Source organism: Cygnus olor, chromosome 19 (assembly GCF_009769625.2).
Source record: "Cygnus olor isolate bCygOlo1 chromosome 19, bCygOlo1.pri.v2, whole genome shotgun sequence".
NCBI classification, from domain to species: domain Eukaryota; kingdom Metazoa; phylum Chordata; class Aves; order Anseriformes; family Anatidae; genus Cygnus; species Cygnus olor.
Window position 1 is genome coordinate 10,279,189 of NC_049187.1, and position 15,132 is coordinate 10,294,320.

The window sequence follows — 15,132 nt, forward strand, 5'->3', positions numbered from 1 at the left end:
CTGAATTTGAGCTGGGAGATTGTCTTTGACTATACATAACAATGTCTTTGTGGGTTTTTCTTTGCACATGAGAACCAGCTCCAAATCCATATCATCTTTTATCAGCAAGCCCTTTGCAACCAAGCCAATTCTCATAACACCACACAAGGTCCGACCACTTTGATCCCTGGAAACGAAATAATTCTGAGTAATTAAAATGGTATTTTCACACATTCAAAATACTTGCATTATGCTATCACAGTGAAGAGACGAATGGATTGGACGGATTACAGCGCTGAAGTGGCATACCACTGATCAGAAAATGAAAAGCATACAGTGCTTTTATACAAGTAGCTCCTATGGAAAAAAAGAACAAAACTGAAACACTGATTTGCAATTCACATGAATGCAGAAGTTGCCTAGCTTAAGACACAAAACACACAAAAAAAAAACACCAAAATTAACTATCTGCAGATCCACCAAAAGAGTACAATAATTAAACCAACAAAGTTTTCCTGTTAGCAAAAGTGATCTGAGTTGTCTTTTAGCAATGCTTCAACTTCAAACATGGCCACATACCATTTCAATGCTTCTTTTAGTTGATCCATAAACTCAAACTTTTATCTTAACTATAAAACCAACTTCTGAAGTTTTAGCACATAGTACAAACTGATGTTTCAGGAAAGCTTCTAATTCTAGAAAGACTTCCAGGCCCAATTCCTTCAACAAGTCTCACCACCAAAACCTACAGGAATAGACGTCTGAACTCTCGGTTCTACTCCCCACTAACGTTCAGGGGAACATTTACAGATAGCAGCAAACAACTTTCAAAGCAACATAAGAACATTTTAGTTCTGAGTATCAAGAAGAAAAATGCAACAAAAACCAATTCAGTAGGCTAAAAAAAAAACACATAAAACTTGCATAAAAACAGCAAGGAAAAAATGCAAAAAAAGCACCTTTGACAGTTCAAAACCAGGTATTGCCATATGATGCATCTTAAACACTGTGGCACCAACTAGTGGCACATTCCTGTTATAAAAACCACAGAAAGTATTTAATCAGTGAAAGTGGTAAACCACTGCTGCCAGAAAGACAGCACCCCTGTTCCTGTCATTCTTACCATCCAAAAGGATCGACTGGATAAAAACAAAACCAAACAAAACAATCCCATTGTGATCAATGATCATCAAATCGATCCTAAGAAATCCTAAGCTTCATTCAGAAGTATCTTCATCTAAACATTTTACTAACTTTGCCTGTGCATTTTAAATAGAAATGCAGCAATGGATGCTTACACAACAGAGGGGAAAAAAAAAAAAAGAAGGACTTGGAAAACCAAGTGGTAATCCCACTCTTCTTGGAACAGCCAGAAGCAAACAAGCAAATACTGTTACAAAACCAAACAGCCTCTCAACTTCCAGCATGGAACTCTGCTTCTTTACCAGTACTTGGATGCAAATAAGTGTGAAAACGTAGAATTCCTTCAGATATAGTTTCTAACTGCCATAAAGATGTTTTACATTGTGGGGAAATGTACTATTTTAGCCCCTCTTAGCTTGTAAAGAGATTAGTAAAACAATCTGTCCCAAAGCAAATGCATAAATACACAAACTTTTATTAATCTAATACTACATGGATAGTTACTCCAGATTTGTAACAGAGCCCAAGCACAAAACATCCTGCACACACAGGTGTGAAAGCAAGGCTAACCAGTTGTCTCAAAAGCACTTAATGCAGGTCCTCAATTTTTTTTGAACTTTTTTTTTTTTGAAGAAGAATCCATTCTGTGCCTATGTTATCCTCACCAGAAGACATGTAGAAATGCTGCCAGTAATGCTAGGAAATCACCCACAAAACATCCAGTACACTGCATGGCAAGAGAGACTGTTCTTCAGCAGGAGACCGAACCTTTCTCAAGAAGATGACAGAACCTAATTGTCCATCTGGGGAGAAACAGCCTATCGGTCTACTGCAATTATTCTCCAGTAGCAATACAATCCCTCTGTCTTAAACCAATTTACACGTTAATTTATGTAAAAATATTCATGAATTTAAGTGTTTTGCTATTTCTATTTGAATAGATTTCACACCAAAAAAGTGATATAACACAGCTCGGCCTAACACAAAAATGCCAGTGTTCATGAGTGTGTCTGTTAAATATTTATTAGGGGAAACAGAAAACCACAGAATCAAAATGAAGGACCGTTTGTACATTTACTTTTTCAAGGCTATCGTATGATGGTCTTCATGCTGCTGACCATTTCTTATGTAGATCAGTGTATCCTGAGTAGGTGGTGCTCCATTTAAGCTTCATGCAGAGCAAGCACTTTCTTTCAATGGTTCCCAAGCCCATAACTTTGTACTAGAGATAATCAAAGACAAGCCTGAACATTAAGAAAGAAACCTGTGGAAAAATGCTACTATACTTGAAGAATTTTCTGTAGAATCCACAATGCCGTTCAAAACAGCAAAATATCAAGTCATGGATGCTTTCTGCTTCTGCCACCCCTCTAGAATTTTCCTCAGTTAATGCAGTAGCACGTTTCTTGTTTCCAAACTGAAGTATGTTCACGTAGTGAGGTGTACCAGAGCTTTATATTGCATTTCCTGAATGCTACTCTGAAAATCTGAGGCCTGGCAAGAAGTAGGAACCCCAATATTATAAAGCAGGAAGCAATATTTCACTTATGAATTTTCAGACATACATCATTATGAATTTAGAAATAACTGATAAATACAGCAGTGATCAGCGTCTTTCACTTTAAGCCAGTAAACTGTATTTTCAATTTGCGAACTGCTACAGTCTTCCCGATTCAGTTGGCTCTTCCTCCATTATCTGCACTGAATTGTATCCTACTCCAGAAGCACCCAGCATAGAGCATCTGCATTTCCATTTCCTACTGCTAGTGTAAGCTATACCTCCTCCTGCCCCCAAATGTGAACAACTTAATTTTTGGTGTCCTGGTAAATAATACATATTTTAAAAAGGCCTCGATAAAATTTTCACTACCATAAAAGCTGTCAGATAACATAACTAATAAAAATGGATAAAGAATACACTTTATTTATCAGTTTAAGAACACAATGTAAGTGGGCAAAGCCCATGCAGCAGCAGACATTCTTAATGCTGCACACACCATAGGAAAGGAAATTGGAAGAGTCCTTGACTACACCTTTGGTGCAGGTTACGTTACAGAGGTAACCAGAGTAAGTTCAGTGGAGAAGAACTGTCTAACAGGAAGAGAACTGGAAATCAGATTTTTCAGGTCATGACAACTTTGCTGTTAGTCTCACAGAATCAGAGAGCCAAAGAACACCTTGGGTTGGAAGAGACCTTAAAGATCACCTAGATGATCTAGTCCAATATCTGGGACTGCCCCGGCCCAAGTGCAGCACCCTGCACTTGGACTTGCTGAACCTCATTGGGTTCACGTGGGCCAATTCTCCAGGTTGTGCAGGTAGCCGCCTAGCGCTTCGCTTCCTCATCCACAAACCTGAGAGAACACTGACAGGAGCTGCAGAGCACATGACAGATTAGCCAGGAAGTGTTGAAGAACTGGAAGCACCCAAGTTAAGAAGTCATACATCAAGAAACCTAAAATAAGGAGCCATTTGTTCCAGCTTCTTCCTCAACTACCAGAGTTACGCTACAACAACAAAACTAGGCACCGGGTCAGGGAGTTGACTCAGAAATAGAGCAAACAGATATTTCACTCAGGAGAGCACTACATAACAGAAGATAATGGATCCTTAGAAAAGTTAGTTTGCTGGATAAACAGTGAGAGCTTACCAAAAAAAAAAAATCTTTTATTTCTTAAACTGAAGGAGTCCCTAAGCTACATGGCTGTGGATTTGCACTCGTGTGTGACAGGGACATATATTCACTTATAATTGCTGAGAAATTTGTCTGCTAAAATGCAACTGGACCGTATCACATTAAAATAAATAATGAAATAGAAAGCAATTGCTGCGTACATTGGACTTATTACTATTCCCTGCACTCATCCTGTGTGCTCCCACCTCAAAAAGTGCAAATATATCCACTTCCTTCTATGAATACTCGTATGCAACAGAATCAAGGAACACTACAACGCTTATTAAGAAGGAAAGGAACCCATTCAAAGCCGTACAGTAACACATTATGAGGTTCAACTCACTCACTTGGCATTGCTTTCTGCAGCTTCCTCCTTTGCTTCCACGTCACCCTCACATTTTGCAGACTTGTTCTTTTCATCCAACCAGTCAGAGACATGTTTAAGGGCACATTCTACTGTTGATACCATGTTCTGGACAGCTTCAAGTTCTTCTGGAGATGGATAAATGGTTGAATGTTTCACCATAACATGGCGGTCATCGTTAGCAAAAGATCGGATAGATCTCTGTTACAAAGTGGGAAAGGGGGGGGAAAAGAACAAAGTTACTGGGTTATCAACAGAAGGACATCGCCTGAACGGGAATCCTCTCTGACAGATGCAGGCAAGTGTTTTTTGATGATCATGGATTATAATCTTGCAGGAATGATCTCTTATCAGAGAGAAAAAGACCAAACACTAATGCAGAATCAGCATTAAACTGGTGAAACATATAAGGCCTTCGGTAGGTTTCATGGCACCTAGATTAGATGCCTAAAAACAACTCTTCTAGAATCACTTTGTTGGCTACTCCACCAGGCACATCTGGAGCACAGTTCATGTTTACCCCACTCTAGGATGAAATGAATTGTGCTTCAGAAGTACGTTCTTCTCCTGCCTATCCCCCTTTTCTTTGAAGAAGAGGGCATAGGCTAGCTGTGTAAGGCTAGGGTGCTGAAGCGGGGGCCAGAAAAACCTGAGTTTCATTCCCAGCTTTGCAACAGCCAGTCTAGGGTCCTGGGCACTCCCTTTGCTTTCAAGTGTCTCTGACTTCCCTCCTCCTAGGGATTACTAGCTTGTTAATTTAGATTAGGTTTTCAAAGCCAGTGAGAAAAGACATAGGCCCTGATCTTGCTCAAAGCAAGATCTTCATTATCCTGGAGATACAGGCTGAGTAACAGAACTGGGAGAAACACCCTGCCCGGGAATACTTGCAGGAACTCAGAAGATCCTGAACTTCAGTGATCTTTGCTGACTTGTCTCAAGCTTCAGTGGCTTGATAGCTCAAAGCAAAGAGAAAAGCCAGGGCCTTGATTCCAAAAGGTAATCACATTTCAAAGTAGGGAAATTCAGAACTTAAGTAGCTCAGGGTGAAAGCAGATGGGGCAATGCTTGTGTAGAGGAGGGCAGACAAGGAGAACATGGAGAAGACTCCTGCTTACAGAAGGCATCGATGCTCTCCAAATACAACTTTGCATGTTCCGGATAGGCTGAATGCAGCTGTCTCTCCTCAGTTTATGCTAGAGACAATGGCAACCCCTTTGGAACAAAGCAATGAAAAAGCCATTCCCGTATGGTTTTGTTGCTGCTGCACATGAAGTCACAGGCACTACCTAGTACTGAGAGAGGCTTAGCAAACTGCACTGGGGTTTACAAAGGCATGAATGAAAATTAGGACAGAGAGAAACTGGTAAGAAATGATGTAAAAATAATTTATTAAAAATTTGAAAGAATAGAAGGGGATTAGACTGCTAATTAAAGAGTTTACAGTGAGACTGCAGTACCTGAGTGACAGCGCTGAGAGAGGTAAACAGAACTGATGGGGTGACTTGTGCCAGGACGTTATGGTTTGCCACACACTTATCCAAGTGAGACTTATCTGATCTAAACAGTGACTTGGACCAGCTGCTCTCCCAGCACAGACCTCCAGCAAGACAATCTTTAAACATTCTCTACAGGCACATGCCAGTCAATGCTGAAAGGCTCCCAGAATTTGCAATCATGAGCTAAAAGCCCTCTTCCTCGTACACATTAAATACCTCAAAAAGCTTTCAGTTTTACCTCCACTTCATGAGTTTAACAGCACATACCCTGTAACAGCACATACCCTGTAACAGCACATACCCTGTAACAGCACACGCTCTTGGGGCCTGTGAAGGATCTGAAAGGCCTCTGGGTTGAATCCTTGTTAAGGAACTGGTCAAGGCTTCCTGGCTCATCACATCCATAGGTCCCTCAAAGGCCTATGTCACAATTTGCTCCCTAACTTCTGTGCTCCTACCCAAACAGACAATTCAGATAGTAAAACCTCATCAGACAGGGGTCTGGTGTCATCCCCAGTACTTTCACAGGTTGCAAAATGTTGCCAGGAGGCCCCTCCTGAGGCCTATCTGCAGCCTGGATACACAAAGAAGCTGCATTTCACTTCAGCAGTGAAAACTGACAAGCTGGAGATCCTAATTCACCCCCCCCTCCCCCCACATCTCTTATCTCATGAAATATCCATCAGAAAAACAGTCAGAGAGCAACAAATGAGTAACTCAGATTAGAAGACATTTGTGTTCTTTTCTAATAGACAGCAACTGGCAAGATCAATTCTTCATTACAATTTAAGCCAAAAATAATAGCAAAACAAGACTTTTTAAAACACAATGTATTGACAACTCTGCTGTGTCACGTGTTCTTCCTCTCTGTGCTCTGTAACAGGTAAAATCCTGTCTCGGGTCTTCTACATTGCTGTTTTTGTTTGTTTTGCTTTTAAATATAAACACACATCCTGGCTATCATCCACAGTCAGCTACAAAAATGTTAGAGAGCTGTATTTAAAGTTTATTGCATTTACTCTCATTTTGTTTCTCAGCAGTACCGCTGCCCTTTTGTGAACATGACTTTAGAACCTTATCATCACAATCCTTGATCACAATCCACCATCTCAGACAATCCCAATTTGCAATTAATACCGGGTGGACAGGAACGACCCCTCACTCAGTCAGATACACTTGGTGTGTACTGTTTACACACATCTCATCTACACTATTAACAAAGCGTGCACAAAACTACTTGCAATCAGCTTTTCATGCACACACACACAAATATGAATAATCAACACTCGCTTTTGTGAGGGAGGGTGGAAGGGGAAGAGCAGCGTTCAGTTACGCAGTCTGCAAGTTCAAGGTCATTCGTGCTGTCTGCTACAGCTTGCCAACGCTGGTTTTATTAGAAAACCTTATGAGCATCCCCTTCATTCATATTTAATAATTCATGTAATGCAGGCTCACAAGACAACTCTCTGGTTTAAAAAGGCTGACAAAATATCAAACCTCATTTGCTTTGCTCAAAGCATGCAGTACCATCTCTAATTTAGTGCAAGGTCAGAATATCCCTTCACTCTTGTTTTACCAGGCCCCATGCAAGACTGTCAGCAGAGAATATTACTAATGCAGCCCTATAAAGATGACAGATACCTACCATGGTTTGTTAGTGTTTCAGTTTTTCTCTTCCTTTCTCCTTTTCCCTCCTCCTCGGTGTCTTTGCTAAGCGCTGTTTTGCCTGACAGAACCTCTTCATAAGCCTCTCAGTCCCTTGACAGCTCAAGAGTTCATAAAGCCAAGATGCTCCGAGAGTCACTTTCTGTAATTCACCTGGAAAAAAACCCAACACACGAAACACAAACACACACAATAAAACTTGAAACCAGAAGAAACAACATGGTAATTCCAGTAAGTGCTCAATGCAGAACATGATATTAAACCGCTGAATAAAGCGAGCTGAATTCATGGTGGGGAAGGACTCGCTGAACTGTTTATCTCAGAACAATAGCAGACGTTACAGAAAGCAACTTTCTCTGAGGTGCCCACACGTATGTGACCACTGTCCCATGCCAGTTAGAGCTCCTCTCAGCACGGTGTGTCAGCCACCTGGCAATCCCAGTTTCTGATATGAGGAAGACTGGAAATCCAAAGTCTCAAATATGTTCCGTATGAAAGCAACTTGAAAAGACTTCTATTTTTATACTATATTTAATTATCAAAAAGTAATTATCAGCTGAAATTCCCTGTGCAGCCTTTGATCCTGAGTGCGTCAGATGCTGTACGACATGAACTAAGACTCCAGGTAGCAATAACTGTACGCTGTTATTAAAAAAGACTAAGTGCATTACAACAAACGGAAGGCATACCAATTGTGACAATGTTCAGCTGAAATCATTCACACTGCTTTTTCTGCCCTTGTACATCTTTTTGCAGCACACAACAGCTAAAAGATCCTGTAAGAGCAGCCCTCTTGTACTAATGTAGAACGACCGAGCAGTTGGTGTGAAAGAGAGGAAAGGCTAAGCTCACTGCACAGCACAACATGCAAGTCCTTGCAGAAAACTCCTGTTTTCCTTTCATTGCACATATTGTTGCATCAGCTTTTCAGCAACATCTTGAAGTAACTGGAAGCCCTGTCAGTAAATTCCTGCAGACTGACACACACATACTCAAATATTCTACTTTTCTCCTATATGTCAGTCCTGCTTCTCTAGTTAGAGATTAAAGGCAAGTTTGGCAACAACACAGGGATAGGTGAGATGACTCGAAAGTTGAGTAGATGTTTAAACCTCAGGGGTGTAACAGGAAATAATTAAAATACTGTATCTGATAGAGACTTAAGCATTCCAAGGGAAAGGCAAAGGCAACCACAAATGCTTTTTTACTATTTTCTCCATCAAGAAGAAATGCAGTGGGTTTACAGGACCAATAGCTTTGATAGTAAGTGCCTAATAATTATTTATTTGTATATTATACCACAGGGTTTAGGATGCAAATTTGAGTTAAAAAAAAAAAAAAAAGCAGCCAGACAAGAACACTATGCCGAGGCCTGTCTGCTTCAGCAGCTAAAGACTGCCAGGGAAGAAACCCCAAGAGAGTTACATGCACTCATACTAAAAATGCTTGGGAAAAGCAAGCTAATAAAAACCCTGAAGGATCTAATTTCTTCTCACAAAGGCTATATATCCTACCAAGTTATGTTAACACTCAACCAAATCGCTTCCTAGAAGCGATCAAGGAAGATGTTCTTTAATGGGACCGGATTCCTACCTTAAGAGACCCTGAAAGCCAAGCAGGGTCAGCTGGGAGCACAAACAAGGCAGGATTACTGCTCTGGCACTATTCGGGCTATGAGCTACTCATGGGCACTTCCAAACTCACTAGCTTTGCACCATCTCTAGAACTGACCAGACTCTGTGAGGTCTTCTTGCTTAGCTTTTCTATAATAGTAGTAGTAATAATGAATAATATTTTTTTGAGTCAGCAGATGGCAAGCTAGAGAGACTTTTACCAGACGTGTTTCCAGATCATCTATTTCGAATTAGGTGGGATTTAGTTTGAAGAGAGAACCACCTTCACACACCCGTTCTTCCATGCGACTCATACATTTCACATTTTCAGTTTGCTGTCTTTTCTAGTAACTGTAACTTGGCAATGCCAGGCAGAGAGAAGGGCACTGGAATGTGTTGCTGACTTTAGCATATGCCCAGCACGACGTCTCTAGACTCCAAGCAACACCCCAGCCTGGACTCCCTCCTAAGACTACTGCAAGCTGTTGCTTATCAGCTTATGCAGTGTATTGAAAGCAGATGGACAAGGATAGCTGGCTGAGCAAATTCTGGTGCTTCAGTACGTTGCTGAGCAGCCTGTTGTCTAGAGGGCAAGTCTACAGGCTCTCTCACAAGCTCTGAAAACTGCCATACCTCAGAGCGCAATTCTGCATATATCGAGAGCTTTTTGGTGTTCTTTGAAAATCTGAAACAGGCTGAAAAGGAATGTTTCACAGCTGTGATGGGGATTAATCTTCTACTAGAAAGACGAAACAAAACTACCACCATCTCCCAATACTCCGCCTTAAATGGGCCGTGGCCGTCTTGTCTTTAAGAGGGGTTCAAGTTTCAGTGACAAGCAATAGAGTTGGATGAAGACATTTATGACCTCCATTCTACCTACCCTTTTTCTCAGCAGTGAATGGCTGAGGTCTGGGCATACACAGCTGAAATAAAAAGGGACTTACATCTCCACTGGTGCCCATCATTATAACAACTCAACTAAAAAAAAATCCCAAAAGCTGAGTTGAAGCTGACATACATGAAAGTCACATTAATGACTTGCAAGTCACTGACATCCTCAGAATATTTCACAGAAACACACAAAGGAATGAAAACCTAATTTGATCCAGACTTTAGGGATTTTTTTTTTTTTAAATAAAGGACTAAACAGGAAGTTTACTACAAAAACGCAGACGCAATTTACAGAACAAAGTACGTTTGACAACACGCAGAATTAAATTAAGAAAAACTAAAAATCAAATCTGCTCCAACCATATGGACCAAGGCAGCAGAACATGGCTCAGCACTGAACACGGCTCAGCACTGAACACATCAGAAAGCATTATGTGGAGTGAGCAGCAATCCCATAAATCCAACAGCCCCATTTTACTTGCAGGTTATAGCAGGATACGTGTCCCCGCATCCTCAGGGAGCAGCGGCTGAGGCCCAGACTAACGGCACAATAGTGTAACGCACGGTTGTCCGATGCGAGGGCTGCCACCTACACTTGTGAAAAACTTCTAGACAAAGCTCCTAGCACTAATGAGACCTTGGTGATCTCGAGAAAGTCACTTTACCTGTAGACCACGTTGACCTAAAGCACAAAACAGAGTAAACACTCTCTGTCTCCTGGTCTGGAGGAGCCGAGCAGAGTCTGCAGGGTGGTTTTAAGCCACTGGGGATCTGACACATTAGACATGTTACTAAAACACCATGACAGTCTCTCAGTGTTTCCATTAAACATCCCATCCTGCACAGAGGAAGTTTATGCGTTGGCACAAGACAAACAAGGGAAAGAATTTCAGAGGAGGCCTTTGCATAGGGCACATTCCTGCATCTGGCACTTGTGCTCCCAGGAGGAGGCGTTTAAACATCCAGGAGTACCATACGTGCTTGCCTACCTTCGAGTGCAGGCAAGCGAAAAGCAGAAGCAGGTACCTGCCCTCCGTAAGGGCTGACCAGTAAATCCTGAGCCTGGAAATTTAGAAGGCCCGGCGTGAGGTAGCAGTCAGCTGAAGCAAAACCACGCCCCCAGCCTACCCTCTTACCAATGGCTACTCCTGGAAACTACAGTTTACAGCCCACGCCACCCCGAGATCGCTCCACATTTGTGTCAGCAGTGCAGCAAGGGCAGCGCAGGGTGCTCATAACGAACAGGTGGGCATCCAGCACAGACTGGGGCGCATCACACAAGGCAATGGATCAGAACTGAGATTTATACAGAACAGGCGAGAAAAGGTGCAAGCTATCTTTTTTGTTACTTTTTCAAGTTGGAATAAGAGGCTTGCAACTTGAAATTGCAGGTTGATTTTAACTTCTGCTTTGCATTCAGCAGACAGGTAGGTTTTCATCACACTGCACATGGTGCTGCTGAAAATATGCTGTGTTTTTCTGCAGTAAATTTTTTTGCTGGCATTCTGCCAAGAGTCTTTCTGGCAGCATCTCCCGCAGTTGGAAACTGTGTATCTGGGTCAGAAAAGACAAGTCGCTTTTCAGAATGGCTCAATACATTTGGCAGAGATGCTGATATTATAATTGAACTCTTTCAGCAACTCTTTTTGTGATGTACCCAGACACCAAACAAAACAAGATCTGCAAAGTTGATTAGTGTCAAAATAACAGACAGAGAAATAGCAAAATAGTTTTCCCTCCTGTTAAAAGTATCAACAAACCAAGAGATACAGATAAAAACCACAATTCACAGGGACTGAGTGGAGTGTGGGGCAGAAAAATCTGCAGAGTATGAGCAGCCTTCTACGTGTGCAGATGTTTGCTATTTTAAATCCCGACGCCCTGCATGCTGCACAGCATTGCTTTCTTCTTTCTTCACCACCGAAGAGAAACCCTTGCCACTCACCGCCATATAAGCAGCCCATGAAGGAACACAATCGTACCACTAGGAACCATAGCTAATAAGACTCAGATTGCTTCCACCAACATGCTCAGCATCCAGCTTCACCTGCAGACCGTACAGCCAGATGAGTTTTATTATTTTCCAAGTAATACAATTCCTGGCAAAGCTGCATCTGGTTTAGCCTTCAGAAGGCTGGAATTTTCCAGCCAAATAAATAATTACAAAGCAACACTACAGCTAAGAGCTGGAGAGGTACTTCCCATGGCAAACCCGTACACTGCACACAACACACACGGAGTCTAGCATTACTCCTGCTTGCTCAGTTCTTGTGCCAGTTTGAGAAAAGGCTCCTGCGCTCCGAAGTTCTCAGGAGCAGCCAGGCAGGCACACGCTTGGTAAACAGGCGTGAAGTGATAGCACCAGAACAGAGGGAACCACCCAAGCCACCTTCCCGGCGCTATAGCTCACAGTGCAAGGACAGCAGCGTTCAGACAAGACTGGGGAGGAAGCTACTGGAAGAGCTCCTAGAGAGGATTTGGCTGTACCGAGGACAGAGATGGGGACGGAACTTGGGGACCTTCAATTGCAATGATGCAAACAAGTATGCATAACTGCAAACAGGTGAACACACAGATTCCTCCAGGTAGTAGAGCAAAAAAAGACGGAAAAAAAAAACACCAGCCAAAATAAATCACTCCAGTAAAGAAATTCAAGTTGAAGAATTAAAACCAACCAATCAGTTCATTAGATTAATTAAGGTGAAAGGAAACAGGGCTGTGCAGAGCATACCTCACATTTTTAGCTTGTGGAGAAGTTGAACAAAAAGGATGGTCTAAGGGGAAAACATCACAACCCTAACAGGAAGGCTAAAAAGGAACAGGGAAGCACGGTGTAAGTGCACAATCCCTGGAAGAAAGAAAACACTGTTCTGGAGAACCACACCAGGCAACCTCAGAAAGGAACGCACATTAGTAGGAATAACTGCAGATATCAAATTATGATGTAACAAAAGAAAAAAATAGTTTGGGGGCAGAACCTAAGTAATTTTCTTTTAGGATTCAAGCTACTCTTCACTACTGAGGACATGAAAATATCCTACCAAGCTCACTCAGTGGTCTTCAGATCAGCATATCAGTTACAGCCCTCAAGGTGGAACTCCTCTCTGTCCAGATTTTATACAGCCTCCTGTTCCCTGGCACCTGCACAATACCAAGCACGCCACTCACAGCTAGTGTTACAAAGGCTCTCTGGTGAAGTGATTTTGAAGATCCCTTCATGTCTTGCTATTATTGCCCAGATACAAGACTGAGACAGACCAATTTCAAAAAGAAACAAAAAAACAAAACTTAAAAACCAGCTGTTGGCACTTAAATAACAAAGTGGCAATGTACTTCCTGCTCAACCGGTCAGAAACATCCAAAACAGAATGCCTGTAAAACTGAGTCCTATACAAACCAAAATATCTTAAAAGGAGAACTTCTTGGCAGCATCTTTAAAAAAATTGCTATTAGATAGTACATGAATAATTAATAGTGAATTATTCATCTTGAGACTAGACAGAAACCACTACTAGACTCTCCATGTCTGAAATGTTAAACTGATTTCTGACTTCCAGCAGGCATTCCTGCTCTTCTGGCTAAACTGAATGCTGGAAACCAGAAGCTACTTTGAAGTACTCACCTGTTAGCGAAGCAGTCAGAATTTGACATCAACATTCAAAATCAGAGAATTCCATAAAACAGGCTACATTCAGTTACAGTTGAAGAATTAACTAAATTAATAAAAAGAATTACATTATGCTGAAATGAAACCATCTGCAATGTCAGTTTTCCCAGAGAGAGATTTGGCTTAAGCGAAGTTCTGGATCTATGCCCGAAGTTACATCACGTTCCCCAAAACAGAATCGCAGCTCTACCTCCTCAACCACACAGCGCAGCTTAGTGCCATGCCGGGCTTCTTACTGCCCAAGCCTTGCCCTGCACTTGGATCCCAGCACCAGAGCTTTACAGACCTTCAAACCCCTAGCCACTTTCCATCCCCGTATTTCTGTCCACGGCCTTACTTTTGAGGCTTTTTGCTCCAGAACCATAGCGGGAAGCAGCCACAACACTGAAGAGAAGAAGAACTGGGACACTCCTTCCCTAGCATCCTCCAGCTTAACTCAAAAAGCTGCAGTGCCCCAGTTTCTTTCCTGTTGTGATTCATACCCCAAAGACTGCGGGTTGACCTACGCTGCAGCCTGCCAACCAGCAGCATTTGACACGCAACCGGGATGGGGAAAAGACCAAGGGGTCACTCTTCCACCCAGGAGAATGAGTCCTCCACAGAACAGCGAGGCCAAAGCAGCACACACACGGAGCAGCACGTGCTGCAGCCTGCACGCTGGAAATCACGGCATGTGATTTACATCCTGGAAATAAAATAGGGAGGCAGACAGACAAACAGGAGAACTAGATCACCTTGGTGGTTTTCACTTCTCATCAAGTGAAGGAGGGAAAATTGCATGAGGCTGTAACTTCTTACCTCACCCAAGAACAGCCTTTCGGGTGACATGCTAGATCTCAGCAATGATTCTATTCCTGTATAATTTTATATTCAGAAAAGTCCTATTTTGTACTTAATCAAAAACACTCTTTATGCTTCAAACTAAAATCAGAGCAGACTTTTTTTTATTCTAGGCACATCAGATAGGATAAAATAGCTTATTCTAAATGACTAACGATCTTATCTGTTAATATTCGTAAAGGCGTTAAAAAAAAAAATCATGCAAGCTCACAAATGGGCTATACATAAAACGTATCTAGTATCTCACACAGTTACTCCTAGCACAAGAAAGCAACATAACCCCCCGAGGAAATATCTATTCAATTTGAATTCCTAGAAGATAGTCTCTGCAGGTATCATTTAACATACAGGCTTACTGCCACGAAGTATTGTTAGACACTTCCTGGGCTCTCCAAAAGGTTGGCGTTTTGTGACCACTCACCAACGTAGAAGAAAGCATTTCAGACATTCCTACATAAGAGATGCAGACCTTTTTCCTTTGAGCTACCTGCTAGTTCCTCCATCAGCAGGTTAGACCAGAGAAGAACCATGGAAAAATTTCTGCTTGCACGCTCTGAAGCGCCATGTCCTACCTCCTGTGTCTTGTCTGCATTAGCAATTCCCTTTCAACAGAAGCACAGCCACAGCAGCATGTTCACAAGTTCACCAACACATACAGATTGCTTACAATACACGATCTGCCTCTCCCTTTAGTATGACAGCAAGAGCTCCCCAACAGCTCCTGCATCAGCTTTCCATCTGCATCCAATCCAAAATGTTCTGCTGAACAAGAGCAACGACACAAAGAGCTGAGGTAC

At 42.0% G+C, this 15,132-nt stretch overlaps 1 protein-coding gene across 14 annotated transcripts in view; it reads right to left on the reverse strand.

Moving 5' to 3' along the window:
- Positions 1–15,132, reverse strand: part of LOC121057335 (spermatid perinuclear RNA binding protein) — a 69,551-nt gene that overhangs the window by 37,343 nt on the left and 17,076 nt on the right. For 12 of the 14 annotated variants that reach the window (XR_005813759.1, XR_005813758.1, XR_005813757.1 and 9 more), the window contains exons 2-4: positions 7,302–7,474; positions 4,144–4,361; positions 1–166 (exon numbers count right to left, since the gene is read on the reverse strand). Coding sequence is in view for 10 of the 14 variants with exons in the window: in XM_040531324.1 (XP_040387258.1) it covers positions 1–166; positions 4,144–4,361; positions 7,302–7,304 (387 nt within the window). In the remaining 4 variants the exon portion in view is untranslated. The remainder of the gene's footprint in view (positions 167–4,143; positions 4,362–7,301; positions 7,475–15,132) is intronic. The other 2 variants (XM_040531325.1, XM_040531326.1) reach the window with 2 other exon arrangements.